General features: G+C 37.8%; 1 protein-coding gene across 2 annotated transcripts in view; it reads right to left on the bottom strand.

The window, feature by feature from the left end:
• The window catches only part of STXBP4 (syntaxin binding protein 4), a 202,773-nt gene that overhangs the window by 18,614 nt on the left and 160,455 nt on the right, over positions 1-23,704 (bottom strand). For both annotated transcript variants that reach the window (XM_033183556.1, XM_033183558.1), the window contains one exon: positions 7,460-7,517. In XM_033183556.1, the coding sequence (XP_033039447.1) occupies positions 7,460-7,517 (58 nt within the window). The remainder of the gene's footprint in view (positions 1-7,459; positions 7,518-23,704) is intronic.

Raw genomic sequence — 23,704 nt, 5'->3', positions numbered from 1 at the left:
AGTTCAAGACCAGCCTGGCCAACATGGTGAAACCCCGTCTCTACTAAAAATACAAAAATTAGCCAGGTGTGATGGTGGGTGCCTGTAATCCCAGCTACTTGGGAAGCTGAGGTGGGAGAATCACCTGAGCCCAGGAGGCGGAGGTTGCCGTGAGCCGAGACTGAGCCATTGCACTCCAGCCTAGGTGACAGAGCAGGAGTTCATCTCAAAAAAAAAGCTAAAATAATTGTAAAGCATTTAGAAAAAGCTAAAAGTAGTACTTTTAAAATTTCTAATTCAGAAACCATTCCTTCCTCTCCATCCTCTCCTTTCCAACCTCCCTAATTTCCTTTTTTTTTTTTTTTTTTTTTTTTTGAGACGGAGTCTCGCTCTGCCGCCCGGGCTGGAGTGCAGTGGCCGGATCTCAGCTCACTGCAAGCTCCACCCCCCGGGTTCACGCCATTCTCCTGCCTCAGCCTCCCAAGTAGCTGGGACTACAGGTGCCCGCCACCACGCCCGGCTAGTTTTTTTGTATTTTTTTTTAGTAGAGACGGGGTTTCACCGTGTTAGCCAGGATGGTCTCGATCTCCTGACCTCGTGATCCGCCCGTCTCGGCCTCCCAAAGTGCTGGGATTACAGGCTTGAGCCACCGCACCCGGCCAACCTCCCTAATTTCTAATTGCATTAGATTTACCAAAGCTAGGCTCTACTTAGCAAATAAAGTTAGGGCCTAAGAAATGATAATCTAAAATTCTTCTCTTTTGTGTTTTCCTTTGTTTATAAATGAGATGACACAATGTAACTGAAGCTTTTAACTAATACAATAGGCAGATAATACAACTTATTCACTTATAGATTATGAGCCATTCCTCCCTACTTGCAAACAAACTAACTGGCTATCTCAACCCAAGTACAGACATCATTTTAGGGCATTAATGAATTTTGACTGGAGAGAAATGAGAGAAACCATGCATACTGGAACTTAGTTATGCTGTAGTCATAAAAACAAAGCTCTCACATACTGAACATCTCGTAAGAAATTTGGGGTAGGGGTGTTCTCATTGTTTCTTTTGTTATTCCAACCTAATAGCTGCATCATTACTATTCATCATGGCAGAGTTCCTGTCATGTGCTAGCAATACACTCTAAAAGAAAAAGATTGCAAAGATGTGGCATGTGTCTTCCACACCACCTCTCCCTCTAAACCCACGGCAGACATCTCCAGCTGATCAAGGCATACATCACTGAAGCTGAATATGTCCTCAGAATTCTTCTCAAAATAATACTTGAGACAGCTATTATCAACAGATAGAGATGGCATGAGTTAAAAATCTATTTCCCTTCCCTGTTCTAGACAGAAACTTTTGTTTTATTCAAACACATAGACTTTCTAGGTTCTACTGATATACATTTGTAATGTTCTAGGTATAATACTGCCTATGTGATAAAGAATGGAATTTATAATATGAGGAACAATATCTCAGATTTTAGGATCTGATATAAAGGCATATCAACCCAAATGAATGCATGGAGAATTACAAGCCAAATTTAAGTAACTTAAAAGCAAATGATTATATGTATTTGAAAAATCACCAAGAGTATAATTCAGGGGTCCCCAACCCCTGGGCCATGGATAATTCAGGGGTCCCTAAGCCCCGGGCCATGGACTCGTAGTGTTCCATGGCCTGTTAGGAGCTCAGCTGCACAGCAGGAGGTGAGCTGTGGGCAAGCAAGTACTACTGCCTGAGCTCTGCCTCTTGTCAGATCAGTGGTGGCATTAGGAGCGCAAACCCCATTGTGAACTGCACATGCAAGGGATCGAGGTTGCATGCTCCTTATGAAAATCTAATGCCTGATGATTGAGGTGGAACAGTTTCATCCCAAAACCATCCCCCTTGCCCCCTGGTCCATGAAAAAAAATTATCTTCTACCAAATGGATTCCTCATGCCAAAAAGATTGGGAACTGCTGGTATAATTGAATATTCAAAGCAAGTAATGGACATAGACAATTTTGTATTATTATATAAGTCACATGAAACATATATTTTACATGTACTGTGAAGTGGCATCTACTAGGCATCCTCTACGATGGTTCTCAGTGACCCCTACCTTCTGGTATTCATCCTCTTGGGTAGGAGCCTCTTACACTGAACCAGGGTTGGTCATATAGCAGAAGTGATGGTAGATCAGTCACTGTGACATTGGTTATAAAAGACATCGTAGCTTTTGTCTTTCTCTCTCTCTGTCCTTTTTGTCCCTTACTTCGGGGAAGACAGCTGCCATACTGTGAGTAGCCCTATGTGTTCATGATATGGTGAGGAAGTGAAGCCTCCTGCCAATAACCTCATGAGTGAGCCTGGAACAAATACTCCAGCCGGCTCACTAAGCCACTCTTGAAGTCCCAGCCCTAACACAGTGACTACAACTTCATGAGAGACCCAGAGAGAAAGTGAGAGAGTCAGAATAATCCAGTGAAGCCACTCCTGGATTCAAATTAAGTAAGAAAATTGAGTAAGAAAATACATATTGGTTTAAGCTAAAATTTTGGAGAAATTTATTATGCAGATATAGAGTTAATACAAGTATGATAATAAATCACAGTGAATCTGAATCAACAGAAAGATAATAGAATACAAAAAAAAGCAATTAGCAGCTATGTCTAATTTGTCATACATTCAGTTTTATTGCAAACTTAATAACTCTCATAATAATTTTGTTACATTATATAACACGTATAAAGCATGTGAACTTTTAAGTGCAATCATACCAAAGACTACTATAAATCTGTAAGAGTATACAACTTCAAAGGGAAAAAGAAGTTGGGTAGAAAAATGGATCAAGTTAATCAGAAAATTTCATTATAGCATTCTCAAGATCATGGATAGTTTGTTATTAAATTTAAGAATGTTGCAACTCTCTCTCTAAGGAGAACATAAGAAAAAATTTCCTAGAATGCACAAATACGTTTTAAAACTATATAAATAATGTATTTTCTTTTTCACATATATATGAGGCAAGTGAGCAAGCTCTGCCCGCCTGCATATATGCATATACATATTGGTACACACACACACACACACACACAGAAACATATACACACACAGACATATATGTTTATTAATTCTATGAAACACTGGCTGTAGCAATGCCAACAGTGATTAAATTTGTTCATCCTAGGTAAAATGCTTTCTTCTCTTGCATCAGAATTTAAGTAGACGACAAAGTATTAATATATGTGCGATGGACATGTGGATGGGCAGGAATATTCAATGAGGATTATGTTCATCTGGACATTCTTAGGACACCACTGACAGTTATTCCCTTGCCAGAGGCTTGGCTTCCATCAGATGTAACAATTCAGTTTCTGGGAAGGCAGTGACAGATGCCAATTTCAGGGAAGAGATTATGTGTGTACAGACCATCATTCCTTCTGGTGTTCTGGGAGGGTGATTTCAGTCACTATTCTTAAGTAGAGGTGAGAGAGCAATGATCTGAGTCCATTACTTATTTCTTGCCTTCAAAGTATCATCTATATGGTAAATGAATCACTCTTACCTCAAAAGTTAACGCAGGCTATACAGACTGAAAATTTTTGTTAGGGTAGTAAGAGAATGAAGATTGAAACAAAACAAAAATGACAAACCAAAACTAAATAGTTCCAAAAAAAAGACATATAGTAGATGTCTGCTTATGCAAACTTTACTTATCTGGCAACATCACCTAGTTGAATGCAGCTAAGAACCATGAAGAAACTCCCACCAAAATGTGAAAGCAAGGGGAAGGAGTGAAGAGGGCTCACCTTTGCTCAAAGGGTCTATTTTGGACCAGGTGCTATGATAGGCTCTTTACATACACAAACTCCTTCATTCTGGATGGGAACCCTATCCTATGAAGGGCTAATATACTTCCCATTTTATAAATGGAGAAATTAAACCCAGAGAGGTTAAGTAAATGTGCCTGAGGTTTAGCTATTTTATTCAGCTATTTTGTGTAGACACTGTTATTTTAATTAAAGTTTCTCCAAGTCCAAAGCCCATGCTCTTCTTTCCCTGATACCAGATGGCCTTCCTGTAATCAAATCCACCTGCAACAGAACTTACGTATCACACTTGACTTACATAAGCACTCCTGCAGAACCCCATTCAAAGGCTATTTACAAGCAGTTCAAATTAGCCTTATTATCTGGCATCCGGTCCTCTCCAAATACAAAACTGGGGAAGAAGGTGACTTCTGGAGAGGGGGCAGAAGAGAATGGGCATGGGGAGAGAAACAGGGACACTGAGAGGTGCAAGAGATGACAGCTGTGTCGCTACTCTGTCTTATACATCTTAATATCCCCTGTAGAACTCACCATATTGTGTATAATGATGGATGTTCATAAGGATTTTGTTCACTGGCCTCTGTATAAGAAGTCAGGGAAGTGTGTAACATGTATTAAAGTAAGACTTTCATCAATAACAGTTAAACTAAAATAAGTCTTGGTGCTTGAACAGGGTTAAGTTCCAACAACAACAACAAAAAAACTAACTTATGCCAAACACTTCATTCCTTCATGAGGCTGAGTAAAAGAAGCAATGGTATATTGTTAGATTTTCTTATTTCTACTCTTTGACTTTTTTAATCTCTGGAAGACAACTTCTTATTCTTACAACCAAGTTTCTATTCTACTATTTTAAAATGAATAAAGTATAGAGCTCTTCCTAAATTGAGATCTGTTTAAAGTGTCTTTCTTGTCACATGTCACCATACTATATTAACATGAGGATAGGGAGGTGGTGAGGCATGGTGTGTGTGTGTGTGGTGTGTGTGTGTGTGCGCGTGGGTGGCTTTGGAGCCAGACAACCCTGGACCTGAATCTTGGCTCTGCAAATTTACTACTGTGTGACCTTGACGAGTACAGCCTCTTTAACAGTTTCTCCTAATAAAATGGTAAGACAATGAAACCTACTATGGCCCTTTGGGGAATACATCTATTTTATCATCTCTTTTTCTGTTTTCCTTGTGTCAAGACTAACGTCAAGGCAAAAAAAATTGATGGACTTCCAAAACACACCCTTTGCGGGTATATTTTCTGAGCAAAGTAATGGGGTTAGGATAAATGCAGCATCTCTCTGTTCTTTCCACAGACACTGAATTGGTTCCCAGGGCAGCCAAAGGGCTTATTGACATCCTTTTGTCTCCTCTTCTGGTACTCTATTCTCCCGTATAGTGGGAGTCCAGCCCAAGGCTATTGTTCCAGGCTACAAAGAACAGTGGCTTAAGCTAGCTGGGTAACAGGTAAGGAGACAAATCAACTTTCTGGCTGACCATCTCTTGTTCCCGCTTTGTTCTCTGTTTTGGGTAACTGTGCCCCTAGTATTCTTTTCTCTTAAGGCACTAGTTAGATTCTGACATTCAGCTCTGGGTTAGGATATACTTACAGCCAGGTAAGTTTAGGTAAAGGAGTTCCCCACAGGGTCCAGACTCATTTACTGACATTTTTCAAAGGCTCCTGAATGCAGAACCCCAGTTAATAATGAATGCTAATTTTCCTTCTTTTAATCATGCATTTCTTTTGGGGACCTTCTAGGAGAAAGGCATGGCTCACGGCAAGATGCAGCTCACCACCATCATAATGCCATTCCAATAAGAGCCCAGCAACATCTACTTTCCACATTGTTAAGAGCATTAAATGATATAATGCATAGAGAAATACACCTAGCATATTCCTGACTATTAAGCACAAGCTAGTGCTCAGTAAATGCTCAGGCCCTCATCTTTTCCTTTACAAATTTATAAAATTAATATCAAAAGGACAGAAAGAAAGAAATTCAACACAGATATGAATGTACTTTTTCATTTTCCTGCCATTCCTACAGTACAGCGATTCAAAGCTTCCAGAAACTAAACATGATTAATCCTGTATAATAGAGAGCCCCTTCCAGAAGTGGTCTGATTCTGGAAGTAAAGAGGGTGGCACTAAATGTGATCTGCAAGTGGAATTCCTAGGTCCTCTATGCCAAAAGTTCCTTTTCTTTCACATGTTATAAACAACACCTTTGCCTGATTAATCACTTCATGCTAGAGATTGCAAGAAAAAAATTCAGCATGAAAACACTAGAGAAAAAACTAGAGAAAACAGGTTTATCTCTAGCTTTTCCTTAAATTTTCTCAAATACAAAGCTTTTGAATCCTCAGTGTTTTTAATGGTCATATGATTGTTCAGGTTTTTTTTTCCCCCTCCATGATGGTTTCTCCATATTGTAAATTCATGACGGCTATTTATTGGGCATCTACTGTGTTCCAAGTTCTATGCTAGGTGCTTAACATTGAGAAACTTTATAAAGTAGGTAATATTCCCCTCAGTATATGATGTGAAAGCTGAGGTTAAAAGAGATGTAGGAACTGTGTAAAGTTGCAGGGCATGAGAATCCAAAATCTGGATATTGCTTTGTAAAATATTTGCATGTTTGAAAGGGGATAGCAAAGACATGTCTCCCTTTTCCTCCCAAAATGCATACCAAGTATACTTTGTTAAAAGGATACACAAAGGAGTTCCCTGAGATCTTAGGAGTCTGCTGGGATTCCCCTTTGTGCTCTCAAAATGTCAATTCTGACATAAAAGAAATTTTCAGGTAACGGTAGAAGTATAACACAGCGCTCTGTCCAGGGCAAAAGTAACCAGTTCAGCACTAGGAAATGTATTCCCGTTCAGGCTTTCAAGGCTGGGTCTTTATCAGTGACAGTCTAGTGTAGTAGTAGAATCTTGGGGTCAGAAGACTTTGATTCTAGTTCTGACTTGCTAATTAAGTAGTGATAGATTTTTTGGTAACTACTCAAGGCTCTTATTTTCTTCATCTATAAAACAGAAAAAATGACAAGGTACACATACCTCAAGGGGTTTTTCTGAGAATCCACTGAGGTAAGGTTTGTTCATATACTGTCCTATTTATCTCCAGTTATTTACTGTCTGTTTTTCCTATTATGTAAATTCTATGCTATCAAGAAACCAGTCTATATATTTCACCACTCTATCTCCAGGGTGTGGTACACTGCCTGACAAACAGCAAATGCTCAAAAAATAGTTGCAGAATGAACTGTGTGCATTTTAAAGCATTAAAAAATGTTGATTATTAGTATTATTGTTAATAACTTTTAAAGATATACAAAATGGATTTTTTTGTTAGGTATTAACTTTTCATAAACATTAATACTATTAGCCAGCAAGTGAATTTAGGCAGCCAGCATTTAAGTTCAAATGATGATCCTGTTCCAATTTTTTGATGTTTCCCTAGAAATTATTACCAGGATTTTTCCCCCAAATGATATCTGATATTAGCATTTAAATCACATGAAATGAAAATGGTGAGGCTTCATTTCTTGTTACTAATTTTTGTAACCTCCAAGAAGGTTTCTTAGTTTTGCTGATTATTCTGCAACTTCCAGGTTCTCTCCAGATGTGAAGAAAATTGCTTACTTGGTTGAGATGCTTGTACTTACTTGATGAAGTACTTGATTCCATCTGCTGTGTAAGCTTCCTCCCACCCATAAGGTAAACCTAGAGTGAAAGGAAACCAAAAATATATTTAATAAGATGATAAAGATAACTTTATTTCCTGGACACAAACCTCCCTCATCTTTACAATTATTTGAGCACATTTCTTGTACAAAATAATTTTCTAGAAAGGGGGAATTAAGACAATTCAGATGAGCTTTCATACTCAGCATCTTTAGAACACAATAAATAAGTCTTGAGCAGTTAACAATCTGCTTTAGTTGCAATAACTGGATTATGACTTGTCATTTACATGTGGTGAGCATTTTTGTCAGCAGGATTCAAGCAAAAATTTGTGTTGCAGTGGATGGTTTTTGCCTGAAGGCAGAAGGATGGACAAGATGGCCTCTGCTTGTCTATTCTGGCTCAAAGTTTCTTTAATTGGCTCCCTTTACATTCTTTCACTCAGCTCCACAGGGAATCAGACATGAGTGCCAGATCAGCAGGGGTTTGAAAGTAGCTTTTGGACAAGACAAAATTCCTTATTAAGTTTGAAAGTTTAGCAAAGCGATTTACAATGGATTGTGGCATTTTACTTTGTTAATTAAGAATTTTGTGCACTAAACATAAACGGCCAAACAATTTGCTAAACTTAGCTTCCATTTCTGTAATGGGATTGAGAATAGTTAGCTATAAAGAGATGTGGATTGACGTAAGCAAGCAATATTTGGCCATATTTCTGTAAATGAGTACATTTTGGCCCTCATCATACTAAGAGAACAGCCCCAAGTTGAGGCAGCCACATTTCCCTACATTCTGATTTTGGGTGGTACGTTTCCAGAACACAGTGGTTTCTGCCCCTCTGTTCCATCCAAGTACTGCTAAGGATTTTAATCCAATTTTTGGATCAGTTCTTTGACACTGGCTTATCACGACTCAGGTAGCCTACCTCTTTGGAAAGTAACTGAGCTTTAACAACAAATCATTGACTTCCTTTCCCCAAGTCTCAGCAAGGGGCAGAACAAAAGTGCAGGAATGGCAACTCTTTTTGCTTGTTTGTTTTTAGAGACAGGGCTTCTCTTTGTTGCCAAGGCAAGAATGCAGTAGCGCAATCATAGCTCACTGCAACTCTGAACTCCTGGGCTCAAGTGATTCTCCCTCCTCAGCCTCCCAAGTAGCTGGAACTATAGGTACGTGCCACCACTCTTAATTTTTTTTTTTTTTTAATTTTTTTGTAGAGACCAGATCTCCCTATGTTGCCCAAGCTGGACTCAAACTCCTGGCCTGAAGTGATCCTCCCACCTTTGCCTCCCAAAGTGCTAGAATTATTGTTGTGAGCCACTGTGCTTGGCCTAACAGTAACTATTTGAATGAAATAAAATCTTACTCTAATGCCATTTGCTTCTTGCGAATAGTCTTTGAGAAGCAACTCTAAGGATGATGTTTTTGTAATTATGAAAAATAAGAAATACACTTTCCATTATGTTTATTTCCAGTCTTTTACCACAAGTCATACACACCTTGAGCAAAAATTCTGTAACTATTTCCTTTGTATATTAACACAGGCCACCTTGGAGTTTCTATTCTCTCTTTATGAATAAATGTTCCTCTTTTAAGTAGAAAATAAGCACTTCCTAGAGCTTAGCATAAGCAAATGACTGGCTTCCTAAAAGCCCCTGAGTGACTCTCACTATACGTCTCCTCTAGTGTCCACTGCAAGCACATGCTCAGCCAGATGCGCCATGATAAACTGCTCTGCTGTACCAGTTCAAGTAGATTTATTTTCTGTCTTCATGCTTTCTGCATCTTCTTTTATATATTACTTCATTCTTCACTGACAAGCCCCTCACCTGGAGGAAAGAAACTGATGACTGTACCTAAGAACCTTGCTTTCATGACAAAAATGCTCAGAAATACCAGGATTTCCAATCAGTAAGACAAAGGCAGCTAACAGTTAAGTAAGTTATTCTAATGTGACTACAATTTTCGTCTGCTAAATAATTTGATCAGTACAATTGTATCTGTCCTTCTAATTTCTTAAGTTACAGATATTTTCTAATAAAAAATAAAGAAAAATGGACACTTTCAAGACAGTATCTTTTAATCTACAGGATCATTTGAAAATCGACATTAACATTGGATTACTACATCCCCTGTGCCATCAGAATAGAATTTCTGCCTTGATTACTTCTTTACAATTATTAAAAAAGAATTATAACTTTATAACAGACTTATAAAGGTACTAATTCATAGGCATTTAAGTCACAATGGTTATTCAATGACTGCAGCCATAAAGCTATCCCTGAATATTAAATAATATGTACAGCTTATTTTAGAAGATGTTCTCTGTTCTGAGAAAATAAGTGTTTCTTTTTAGGAGATTCAATAGTTTCTTATAGTTCATGCAGATTTCATATAATCTATTACATAAAAGACAGACTTAGAGACTAAAATGATAGTAATTAATCTCTCAGTGATAGTTCAGTAATAGAAAACAATCACTGTCCAATTATAAGCTAAAAAACACAAATAGCCTACCTTATACAAAAATAGGACTTCTGATTCCCACCAGCTTATTGATGAACTCAGTTTTCCATTAGTAAAGGTTTCATTTCTTCATAATAAGTGATTTGGATATAACTAACATTATCTAAATACTTTTCCATAATAATTTTTGTTCCAAACATTAAAATCTTCCCACATTTATCACATCTTTATACTTGGAAATATACAATGCTTCAATTTTTTTCTTTTCATATTTGCTTTAAAAATGTTATGACAACCATAACCACCTGAAATTGCTTTTGATTAGAAGTATTGTCGGCCGGGCGCGGTGGCTCAAGCCTGTAATCCCAGCACTTTGGGAGGCTGAGACAGGCGGATCACGAGGTCAGGAGATCGAGAACATCCTGGCTAACACGGTGAAACCCCGTCTCTACTAAAAAATACAAAAAAAAACTAGCCGGGCGAGGTGGCGGGCGCCTGTAGTCCCAGCTACTCGGGAGGCTGAGGCAGGAGAATGGCGTCAACCCGGGAGGTGGAGCTTGCAGTGAGCTGAGATCCGGCCACTGCACTCCAGCCTGGGCGACAGAGCAAGACTCCGTCTCAAAAAAAAAAAAAAAAAAAAAAGAAGTATTGTCTATGAACCCTCCCATAACATTCTTTCCATCAGTGATCATCTGTTTTGAATCAATAACTTCATAGTGATGACTCCAAAATCTTCATGAGTATCTTGCCAAAGTAAAGAGTCTTAAACACATTCAACCTAGAATAGTGGCTGTTACCTAAAACTCAACATATTCAAAACCAAAGTCATTACGTTTGCAGACAAAATAGTTTCCTTTCTGATTTCCCAGTCTATTTATGTATCAAATATTGTCTTTGCCATACCTAGCCCATGTATCATTCATTAAATATTTATTGATCCTTTATTATGTGTTCAGCATTTTGCTAGATGCTCAATATACAATGATAAACAAATAGACATGACCCTTGATCATATGAAGCTTGAAATCGACATAAAGATGTTATTAAAAATAGGAATAAGTTCTATGAAAAAAATATGGAATACGATGAAGGTAAGTCATAGCACAGAAAAAGGCTGAACTCCCTAATGCAGAAAGAATTCCTACAAATCGATAATAAGATCAATAACAGACAACAAAATAGGCAAAACGTGAAACATTTAGGGCATAAAACACAAATGAACACATGTGAAAATGTTTAACTTCATGCTTAATTAAATAAATAAAAAGCTATTATGAAATACTATGTTCATTTATCAGATTAGCAAACATTAAAAAGTAGTTTAACCAGACACAGCATTGATGGTGTGAAGAGATAGTCATTCTCATATTAACAGAAGTATTAAGTATAACACACTTATGAGGAGAAACTTGTAAATACCTATCTAAAATTTTCAATGCTAATAACTGACATTTATTGAGTAGTTAGACTCTAGACACTGTTGTAAGCACCATACATGTACCAATTCACTTAATCCTCATGAATAATCTATGAGAAGTACTGCTATTATCCCTATTTTAGCAATAGAGAACTGCGGCACAGAAAATTTAAATAACTTTCCCAAGGTCACACAGCTAGCAGGGGAAGGAGCCCGGACTCTTCATCACTATGTTGAATGATCTCCATATAGCTTAATCTAGCAATTTTTCTTGTAGAAATTTATCCTATAGATATGTTTTATTGACCAGATTGTTCATTGTAAAAACAAAAAATTGGAAATAATCTAAATAACCATCAATGGGAACTGATTAAATAAAGATACTGTAATAACAGAGCCAGATGTATTTGAAAAACATTTGTTAGTGTTATAAAATTGTTACAAACTCAAATACGTTTAACTTTTAGCATCCAACATGCTGAGCAGAGCAGAAGGAGAGAGGGAGGGAGGGAGGGAGGGAGTGTGGAGGTGTGGGGGGAGATATCTCTAACTCACAATTAATAAGGCTTTGCTAAAGAATATAACATTCATCACATAAATGGAATTTTCACTTGATTTGCAGCCAGAAAATCTGAATCCATATGTAATGTTCTTCAATTGCAAGCTGAATAACCATGGGAAAGTAATAATCTTATGGAATCTGAACTTTCTATATAAATAGATTTGTCATTTATATAGTAGTGATGATAATAGCTACCATTCTAGCTTAGGGGATTAGCATGATACTCTTATTAGATAACATGTAACTACACAATGATATACAAAAGCAGACAATTGTTATTAATTGTAATGAAATTAACAGCCCTTTCTTCATTGCTTATGGTTCTGGTGATATAGAGTATTTTGGAAACTTAACATAGGAAAGTGTTTATAGGGGAAACCTCCATTAAGGCGTAAGCACATTTTTTTTTTTTTTTTTAACAATCCTTTCCTCAATCTCTGTTTTACTCGTGATAACATTCAGAAATAGAATAACAGAAACTAGTGGGACACTCTGACCCTGATCCAGTAGTGTGATGGTAAATGTTTTAACAACCAGCTCTTGGGGGTGGGGGCAAGGCTTGATTTGCAACATTTGCTCAGTTTCATAGTGTAAATACTATACCATGCCTATTTTGAGCTACCAATGTGATGTCACCGAATACGGAGATGGGAAGAAATGCATAGTAATACACCATGATGTATAATTCTTAGATACAATAGGTGTAAATAATCTCAAGAACAAAGACAACAGTAAAATGCAAATAAATAATTAGGAAGTGGTTAGTTTTTAAAATATTTATTACCATTTCTTTTAATATACTTTTCAGTTTAAATATTTTAATTATTAATAATGACTGTGTTTGACAGTTGGCTCACAAAATTCTTGTAAGCCAGTAGAAGCCAGCTCAAACATACTACTGTGGCTACCCACTTCTTAGCTCCCTGGTCTCGTTACACAGAAAGTTCCAAAAATCAAAGGACAGCAATGCTGTTTTACCCAATAGAAGATTACATGAAATTGACAGCAGCTTCCAAAGGTGTAAAGAATTGCTGCCCTAACAATAAACTATGTTTATCGGATGTTTACATAGTGCTTTCTACTATTTCTGACATTCTTCTAGGTAGTTTATAAATATTATTAATTCATTGTACCATCACAACAATTTGAGATAGATACTGTTATTAACCTCATTTTGCAGAGAGGAAACTGAGGGATAAAGAGGTTTAAATAACTTGTCCATTGTCACACTGCTGATAGTGCAGTCATGATTTGAATGTAAGCATTCGGATGCCAGAGCCTATGCTTTTAAGCACTGTGGTGTTGCTTCTTTTCCCTAACTCTGTTTGCACTGCCAACAGTCAAAATTAAAACAATCAAATAATACTTTTGCCTAACTCTTTGAAGAACACAAAAAGTAAACTAGATTCCCAACGTCTCAATTTGTGCATTATTATCCAGAGCAATGCTCTTTTAAAAGGAACTGAAATAATTTCTAGGCTTCAACACAAAGTAGTCTATTTTAGAGACATTACATGTTTACAATTGTACAAGTTAATTTGTAGGTCTGAACTGCACTGCCAATTTAAAAAGAACTACTAGCTAATTTTCCTATGAAAAAGGAGTCTATTATACTGAGAGATGGTTGCCACCTATAAATAACCAAATAATGCAGTATTTCAACTATTAAAATCATTTCAACTATTAAAATCATTCAACCATTAAAATCACCACTAAAATAAAAATAATTGAAAAAATGTATATATTTTCTGAATTGTGATTTAAACACTCCTTAATATTGGCCTTGCAAAAATGCTGTGTTTTAACAAACATGATTTTGGACCTGTGACTTGATTGTTTTACCACCTGGTTATATACATCATTGTTGTCTGAGACAAAAACAAAAAAAGCAAATGACGTATATACATATATAATTTTACACATTTTGTGCATCCCAAATTCAAAAGTTAAAATGTTAATGTAATTAGATATGAGCTATTTCTAGTTAGAATTCACTTACCTGGCAATTGAAAAGCTATAATATATTAAAGGAAGAACAGTGTAAAAAACTTCTAGAGGTTATTTGGTGGTTCACAGTCTGCTTTATCTGTCTGTCGCTATTTTTTTTGCCAACATATACTACACGAGTTACCAGTAAAAGAGAAGGGGAAATGCCAACATTCATTTTCTGCATTTATCTTCCCAATAGATGCAGAATTCAGTGTTTTTTACAGTTGGAGTTCTCTCCCTCTCAGTTAAATTATGGAGTCACTTCTTTGAATTCTGATGTACAGACATTCAAGGGGCCAGTTTAAATGTTTTCTTTTACATTGCTAACTCTGATCCCATGACCCAGACTGAAGATGAGAATGTGGGATTTCCCCAGCAGTTGTTTCTGGGTATTTATATTATATAACGCTGGGGGAATGATCTGGGCTAAGGCACTTTGATTTGATTTGCTTAAAAGCAGTAATATACAACGGACTTTATTCTGTGCACTAATGAAACTCAGTATAAAACTTGCTGAAGCTTTCCTCATTAGAGTGTGAGATCAGCCTAAAGACAGAGCTGAATAATAGGATGAAATGATCTTCTCATACTCTGTCCTGCCAACAACCTTTGGTTATGATTAGTCATCTAATAAATTTAATCAATGTAGACAGTAATGATGAATAATACATCTGACTCTCCTCACCCCAGCTTCTTATTTTTAAAGGGACCCCCCCCCATACATCAATTTCTCCAGAAATTCTGAAGTTATATATAATTGCTTTGGATGAAATAACAGATCTTCATTTCACAACTCAAATGAAAATTTGATCCCAATTTTGTTTTACAGTAAAGCATTTTTTTGGCATCTACTGTACATCAACTGCTAAGCTAAACACTTTAAATTTGTTATGGTAAGAGATGGTTTTCACTGGTTATCTCATAGTACATTTCATATAAAATAACTGTGTACTTCATTAAAAAAAAAAAAAGCCTTTCAGTACATTCACCCTATCCTCTTGTAGCTGAAGACCTTGCTTCTTACCTCACTGAGAACACAGAAGCATCAGGAAGAGAACTTCTAGATTCCCACCACAACATCCACCAACAAGTCACATACTCCGCCTTTCTCTGTGATCACACCTCATGCATTCCTTCCATCTTACTTACGCAAAGCTTCAATCCAACAATTGTCTGCTTTCTTCCCTAACATCTGTGTTCCCTCCCTGTACTTGGTTATTACCATGGGCATAAAATTGAGCTGTAATTATCTTCTATCTTAAAAAAAATTAAAAGCAAAACTTTGTCTTGCCCTCACATTTCCTTGCAGCTACTACTCCATTTCTTTGCTCTACTTTATAACAAAACCTTACAAAAATAGATTTATCTACATTCAATTCCCCTCTTTTCATTCATTCTCTTTTAAATCAACTCTAGTGAGGCTACCATTTGCCCTATGCCACTAAAACAGCTCTTGTCACTTTATGTCCAGAAGTCAATTTTCAGTCCTCAGCTTCCTTCACTTTTGACTGTATGTGATGCTGTTGATCACTACCTCCTTGGAACAGTTTATTCGACTGCAAAGACACAGCTTTCTGTAGGTTCTCCTCTGTCACTGGCTGTTTCTTCTCTGCTCATTTGCTAGTTTCTTCTCATCTCCCCAATCTCTAAAAGTTGGAGTGCTCCAAGGCTTGGTTCTTCAACTCCTCTCTGTCCTTCCTTTCTGTTCTTTTCCTGCTTACACTCATTTGTTAGGTGATCTCATCCAGTTTCTATTTAAATACTATTCATACGCGACCCAGAATTCTCTATCCCCAGTCTGGACCTCTCTCCTGATTTCCAAACTGGCAAATTCAGGTGCATGCCCTCTCTTCCTTTATCATTGTATCACTTTTAAACTGAAGGTGCCCATTACTGATTTCCTGACTCTTCACCCAAACCTCGCCTCTCAGCTTTCTCCATCAATTTCTATCCTTCCAGTTGCTCAGGCCTAGGAGACATCCTTGACCCTTTTCATTCTTTTACATCCGATATGTAATCAACCAGTATATCTTGGTGGCTTTGTCTTCAAATTAGTTACAGAATTTGACCACTTCCCAAAACTTTTAGCATTATTAAGTTGGTCCATCCCCTACCTAGATTATTCTGATGGCACTGTAACTGGTATCCCTGCCACAGTCTACTTTCAAACTAGTAGGCAGCATCACTAAAAAAACAAAAAGTCAGATGATGTTCCTTCTATATGATCTGCCTCCCCCATCTCCAACTTCTCTGACTTCATTTCTTAATTCTTTATGTTCAATGTGCTGTAGCTGCATTGGTCTCATACTGTTCCTTGAACATAACAAGTATGTTCCTGCTTCAGGGCCTTTGCACTTGCTAGCCCTTCTGCCTAGAGAGCTGTTCCCTTTGAATGCATGGCTCACTCTGTCATTTCCTTTCAGGGTCTGCTCAGATGTCATTCAATCAGTGATCCTTTCCCTAGTCACTCATAAAAGAGCCAGCTCCCTTCCTCTCCAACCTCTGACACTCATTATCCCCCTCAACCTGATTTCTTTTCTCTCTCTTTCCTCACTAGGATGCAAATTCCATAAGAGGAGGTACTGTTTATTCATTGTTTCACTGCCAGTATTCTTGTGGCACATGATAGGCTCTTAGTTGCTGAATTAAGGAATCAATGTTCACCAAATATCTATATTTATACAAATACCTACTATTTAACAGGATGTAATATTTGGGAGGAGAGTTCTTTAGAAAAAGATGTTGAGAGGGTGTTTAATAAGATAATTGGGCTGGGTATGGTGGCTCATGCCTGTAATCTCAGCACATTGGGAGGCTGAGGGCGGATCATGAGGTCAGGAGTTCAAGACCACCCTGACCAACATGGTGAAACCCCATCTCTACTAAAAATACAAAAATTACCAGGGCGTGGTAGCACACACCTGTAATCTCAGCTACTCAGGAGGCTGAGGCAGGAGAATCGCTTGAATTCCGGAAGCAGAGGTTGCAGTGAGCCGAGATCATGCCACTGCACTCCATCCTGGGGGACAGAGTGAGACTCCGTCTCAAATAATAATAATAATAATAATATAATTGAAAGTGAGGCTGTAAACGAATATGCTGAAATATTTGAATTATTTTCCCCAAGAGTTGATATTCTTCTTTTCCTTATGGGTTACAGAGATGAAGAGGGGAGGGGCTCTAATTTATTTCAGTATACAAAGATAACATGTTTTTAAAAAGAACTGCTGTTGGCCAGGTGCAGTGGCTCACATTTGTAATCTCAGCACTTTGGGAAGCTGAGACAGGTAGATCACTTGAGTTCAGGAAAAAAAAATGCAAAAAATTAGCCAGGCATAGTGGCATGCACTTATAGTCCCAGATACTCTGGTGGCCAGGGTGGGAGGATGGCTTGAGCCTGGGAGGCAGAGGTTGTAGTGAGCCTAGATGGCACCACAGCACTCCAGCCTGGGTGACAGAGCCAGACCCTGTCTCAAATCGGGGTGTTGGGGAAGCACCGCTGTTATCACAATGATAAAAATATTAAGGGCCCAGTGGCTGTTGAACATGAATTAATGAAACTATTGGGAAAAAAAATGCACCTTCTCTTTTCTGTTCTATCCAGGAAAACTGATTTAGTGATTAGAGGTGGTAAAGTTGCTATCCAGCAAACTTGATTTACGCTGGTTAAGAGTCATAGCAGCATGTCTGATAGTTCAAAATGGACACTACCATTTGCTTGTAACAGGTTGCCTGACAGCAATAGGTAGACACACTTGATCTAAGAAAATAGGAACAGCAGCTTGCTAATTAGGTCAAAATGCTAGATTCAAAACTGACAGGGAAATTAGTGTGTCTCAAGGTGATTTCATAAAATCCCTATGGGATGTCATTCACTTAATATTACTGTACCATGTTTCTAAGAGTATCCCATACCAGCACACCAGAATTCTAAAAAGAGGACATACAAATGGCCAATAGATGCATAAAAGTGATTCACCACGAATAATCATCAGAGAAATGCAAAATAAAATCACAATGAGATATCACTTCACACCTGTTAGAATGGCTATTATGAAAAAGATGAAAGATAATCATTGGTGAGGATGTAGAGAAAAAGAATTCTTGTACACTGTTGGTAGGAATGTAAATTAGTACACCATTTTGGAAAATAGTATGTAGGTTCCTCAAAAACTAAAACTAGAATTACTATATGATCCAGTAATCCCACTTTTGGGTATATACCCAAAGAAATTGAAATCTGCATGTTGAAGAGATGTCTGAATGCCCATGTTAGTTATAGCATTGTTCACAATAGCCGAGATATGGAAACATCATGATATGGCCAAGATATCACTCATCAACAGATGAATGGATGTGATATTATGAACAATGGAATCTTGTCAGCCTTAGGAAAGGATTCAGTCATTTGTGACATGGGTGAATCTAGAGGAGATTATGTAAAGTGGAATAAGCCAGGCACAGAAAGACATCTATGACATGACCTCTACTTATATATGAAACCTAAAAAGTCAAACTCATAGAAATGAACAGTAGAATAGTTGTTACCAGAGGCAGGTGGGGAGGGAACAGGGGAAGGGGAAATGTTGGTCAAAGGTATAAAGTTTCAGTTAGACAGGAGGGATAAATTCTGGTGATCTACTGTACAGCATGGTGACTGTCATTAATAAGAATGTGTTGTATATTTCAAAATTGCTAAAAGTGTAGATTTTAAACGTCCTACCACAAAGAAATGATAAGTATGTGAGGTGATGAAAATGTTAATTGGCCTGATTTGATCATTCCACAATGTATGCATACACTGAAACATCACATTGTACTCCATAAAGATATTCAATTATCATTTGTTAATTAAAAAATATAAAAGCTTTCAAAAAACATAATGTTTATACTTTTATAGCAACAGTTTTCTACTGTTGCATAACATATCACAAATTTGGCAGCTTAAACAACACCTATGCATTAGATCCAAGTTCCGAAAAGTTCTGTAGGTTGAAAGTCTGGCATGGCATGACTGAAATCAAGGTGTCAGCTGGGGTAAGTTTGTATCTGGAGTCTCTGGGGAACAATTTACTTTCAAATTAATTTTTTTGTTGTTGTTGGCAGAGTTCAGTATGCAGCTGTAGAACTGAGGTCCCTGTTTTTTTGCTGGTCATCAGCTGGGGGCCACTCTCAGCTCTTAGAAGTAGCTAGCATTCCTTGCCATGTGACCCCTCCATTTTCAGTCCATCTTAAGCGGTGACACATAAGAGTCCTTTTGAGATTTCTAATATGACTTCTCTGTCTCTGATTTCAAGATTCAGATTTAAAGGCTCATGTAGGTCAGGCCCACCAGGATAATCTCTTTGTCTTAAGGTTAACTAATTACATATGCAAAATCTCTTCACAGTAGCAGCTAGATTAGTATTTGGTTAAATAACTGACAGAAGGTGTGTGTATACAAGGAACCAGGAATATGGGGGCCACCTGAGAATTCTGCCTACCACAATGCTCCTATTACTTATTTTATACAATGTCTAAATTAGAGCTGGGACACTTTTTTTGTTGTTCCTAGGAAGGAAAATGTAACTAAGAAAAATATATCAAGGGTTACACACAAATAAAAAGAACTTAATAACGAATTTTAGGGTTTTTTCTTTTCCTTTTTTTTTTTTGAGAAATAAAATCTCCCTGTGTTGCCCTGGCTGGACTCAAACTCCTGGGCTCAAGGGATCTTCCTGCCTCAAGCCTCATGAATAGCTGGGACAACAGATATGTGCCATGGCACCTACTTAATTTTAGTTTTCTTTATTTTTTTTTTTTGTCATGGGATTATAAACATTTTCTTCCAATAAACCCGGAACATTAAAAAAATAGTTTTCTATTTCATCTTGTGGTCAGTTAACGAGGGAGAGAAAGTGATAAAAGAAAAAGGGGGGAAAGGGGAAGAAAGAAGGCAGGAGAATGAGAAGCCAGAGGTAAGAAGAGAGAGCAGAGATAAAAAAAAAAAAAAAAAGAATCCGGCCAGGTGTGGTGGCTCACGCTTATAATCCCCGCCCTTTGGGAGGCCAAGGTGGGAGGATCACAAGGTCAAGATATCGAGACCATCTGGCCAAAATGGTGGAAACTCATCTCTACTAAAAATACAAAAATTAGCCGGGCGTGGTGGCGAATGTCTGTAGTCCCAACTACTCAGGAGGATAAGGCAGGAGAATCACTTGAACCCAGGAGGCGGAGGTTGCAGTGAGCTGAGATTGTGCCACTGCACTCCAGCCTGGTGATGAAGAGAGGCTCCGTCTAAAAAAAAAAAAAAAAAAAAAAAAATCCTTACAGGCTGAACACAGTGGCTCACGCCTGTATTCCCAGCACTTTGGGAGGCCAAGGCGGGCGGATCACCTGAGGTTAGGAGTTCAAGACCAGTTTGGCCAACATGGGGCAACCCTGTCTCTACAAACGTACAAAAGTAGCCAGGCATGACGGCCGGTGCCTGTCATCCCAGCTACTTGGGAGGCTGAGGTGGGAGAATCACTTGATAGCGGATGGTAGACGTTGCAGTGAGCCGAGATCATGTCATAGCACTCCAGCCGGGGCGACAGAGTGAGACCCCTCAAAACAAACAAACAAACAAACAAACAAACAAACAAACGGGCTATGAAATCTTATAGTTGTGTCCAGTTACAGACTATATTTTAAAAAGAAGGAAGAGAGATAATACGTAAAAGGGATTATAAGAGGCTAAAGTTAGGCACAGTAAAGTTGAGCAGGTAAAGTGCATTTGGGGGTGGTAGACTCAAATCTCCAGACCCCACCTCTCAATCTGATTTGGAATCTCATCCAAGCACTCTCTGGTACAACTGGTTAAAATCTCCCTCACATTCACCCAGTGTGGTAACTTCCTGAACACTCTCAGCAATGTCTCTCCCTCTTACCTCTCAGGTAAGTTCAGTTACCTGAACTTAGCAACACCTGCCCAGACTCTGGGTCTGCCAGAAACTTCAACACTTTTTCGACTTTCATTTGTTGAATGCCTACTGTCAGAGAACTGGTATAATGGTATCCAGATTCAGGACAGTATCTCACACACAGTGGGCACTCAAGAATTATCTGTTGACTGACTGTAGAAATTTGCCTCCCATGAAGACTGATGATTTAGTGAATCTTGCACATATTTGAAATTTTACTGTTGTTATGAGGTCTTTGTACTCACCAGGGGAGCTTATAAATATTTGTACAACTGTTATTTGTGGATTTTGACAACAGGGTAAGGAGGATCAATAGACATACAATTTTAGAAATGCTGTCACAGATGAGATGAAATGAAGTCAAGATCATTGCTGTTTCCGACCTTGAATATAAATGAATATACATAATGAAACCCTAAACACCACTGATCCCTAATCATGCGGCATTTGTTGTTACTATCTTTGTCTTTCAAATTTTAAAAAGTTTATCTGAAAATCTGTTAACAACCTCACATTACTTTCAGGTAAAGTTTGGAAAAAAATCATAAAAACAAGCTCCCTGAAGACATTTGTCTTTAAGAGGATGTTTGAAAATTTTAAATGTGTTTTTAAAAAGATTTAAAGAAAAACAATAAAAACACCTTCATAGAGGGTTATTTTTTCAAATAATAGCTCTCATGAAGTTAGATAACTCAATAGTCATTACATTAAAGAGTTATAAACTTAAATAAAAGTGACCCCTATTTTGCTTTTTCTTTTCTGCAAAGAATACCAGTTCTGACTGCACAGTTTGTTATCACTCAAAAAATTTAATCATTTAAATCACTTAAATCCATCCATGGATATGTCAATCCATGTTTTCAATAATCTTGAAAGACCATTGAAAATCTATATCCCCAGAAAATCACATCCTTGAATGTTCACACAGTTTTATTCACACTAGCTTCAAATTGAAAACAATTGGAAGATCCATCAATTGGTGACTGGATAAACTGTGGCATAACAATACAATGGAATACCATTCAACATTATGCATATAAGGATGAATCTCAAAAGCCCTACACTAAGTAGAAGAAGCTAGAAACTTAATATCTATTTATTCTAAATTTTAGAAAAGGCAAAACTACAGTGATAGAAAGCAAATCAAGGGCTGCCTGGGACAAGGGATGGCAGGGAATGGATTACAAAGGAGCACATGGAAAGGCTGTGAGGTGATGGAAATATTCTAGGGCATGATGGTGGTAGTATAATGCAGCTGTCTCCATTTGTCAAAACTCACTGAATTGTACACTTACATTTTATTGTATGTCAATTATATCTCAATTTTAAAAAGCAGGGGAAATCTCCTGAACCAGTAGTATATGCAATCCCATTAAAAAAGCTGCAGTATGAGCAATCCCATTACAAAATGACTGCAATCTTCCTTTCATCTTTATGCTGTGTCAGTCCCACTGACTGTTATCCAATGAGCTATTTCCTGGAACATACTACAGATTTCTTTTCCTCTCTGCTTTTTCAGATACTGTTCCTTCTACCTGCAATGCTCATCACTATGGAATATAGAAACTCAATAAGCACTCTGGAATGACTTCAGGGACAATGGTCACACACCAGAATCTCCTTGTCCAGCTGTTAGCAGGTCTTTGATTAGGGATTTCTTCATTTGGGAGATCTATCCAGAAATTCTTTCTTTTGAGGTAAAATTTGCTTACAATGAAATGTACAAATCTTAAGGGTATATTTACTGGATTGTCACAAATGCCTACACCTGTGTAACCCAAACCCCAGTCATGATATAGAATATTACCACCACCCCAGAAATATCCCGTTCCTGTTGATTTCTATTTCCGTGCCCCAAGAGGCAGCCACTGTTCTGATTTTTTAAAAAGGTATCATACTTTTAGCATTTCTATTTAGTTTTACAAAATTGTTTCCATTTCTCTGCTTAGAGATCTTCTCTTTCCATTCATTATGAATATGTTTTCCTTCACCTCATTGCACGTAGGTATAACAAACACTTTAAAGTCCTTATTTCAACATCTGGTCTTTTGGAGGTTGGCATCTGTTGACTGTTTTTTCTCTTGAGAATGAGTTACATTTTCCTGTTTTTTATTTTCACACTGAGTAATTTGGGATTGTTTTCTGGAAATTATAAACATTATACTGTAAAAACTCTGGATTCTGTTACACTACTGTGAAGAATGTTTATCTTTTTGTTTTGGCAGGGCATCTAGTTGGTCGGACTCAAGCAATAAGCTCTATTTCTTAGGCAGCACCTAAAACCTCAGTTCAGTTTCCCTCCCCATCCTCCTTTGCTGGGCTGTTTGCAATGTGCCCTATATTTGTGCAGTTTGGGGTCAGACCCAGAAGCTTGGACAGAGTTTACATGCAGAATTTGGGGGTCACTGTCTCCAGTGCTCTTCTTTCTGGGATTTCCCCTCTGCCTTTCCAGTTGTTCCAAACTTCACATGCTAGTTCTACAGGCCAGAAAGACTGCAAGTTATCAGTTTTACCACTCCTGCTAGGGTTTGGACTGGAGTGAGGCAAGCAGTGCTACACACAAAATTTAAGGAGGTACCCTCCCTCAGGCTCATGCAAGTGCAGGGTCACTACCTGAGACTGAGCCTCCTTAAGAGGGAGGTGCACCCAGGGTACTTTGTTGCCTTACTCTAATCCCAGCCCTGGGTCCTACCATCAATCTAAAAGTAGAACAAACAGGAAACTTATCCTATGTTGGGTCCTTCTCCCAAGTTTTGACTGATCTCCAGAATTTGCCTGGTTATATTCACTTTTCAGAAGCTTCAATTGTTTTTTCTTTTTTTTTTGTGTATTTTGTCCAGGGTTTACAATAGGT

This window comes from Trachypithecus francoisi, unplaced genomic scaffold (assembly GCF_009764315.1).
Source record: "Trachypithecus francoisi isolate TF-2019V2 unplaced genomic scaffold, Tfra_2.0 Lachesis_group20, whole genome shotgun sequence".
Lineage (NCBI taxonomy): Eukaryota > Metazoa > Chordata > Mammalia > Primates > Cercopithecidae > Trachypithecus > Trachypithecus francoisi.
This window is presented reverse-complemented; position numbering and strand designations above follow the sequence as displayed.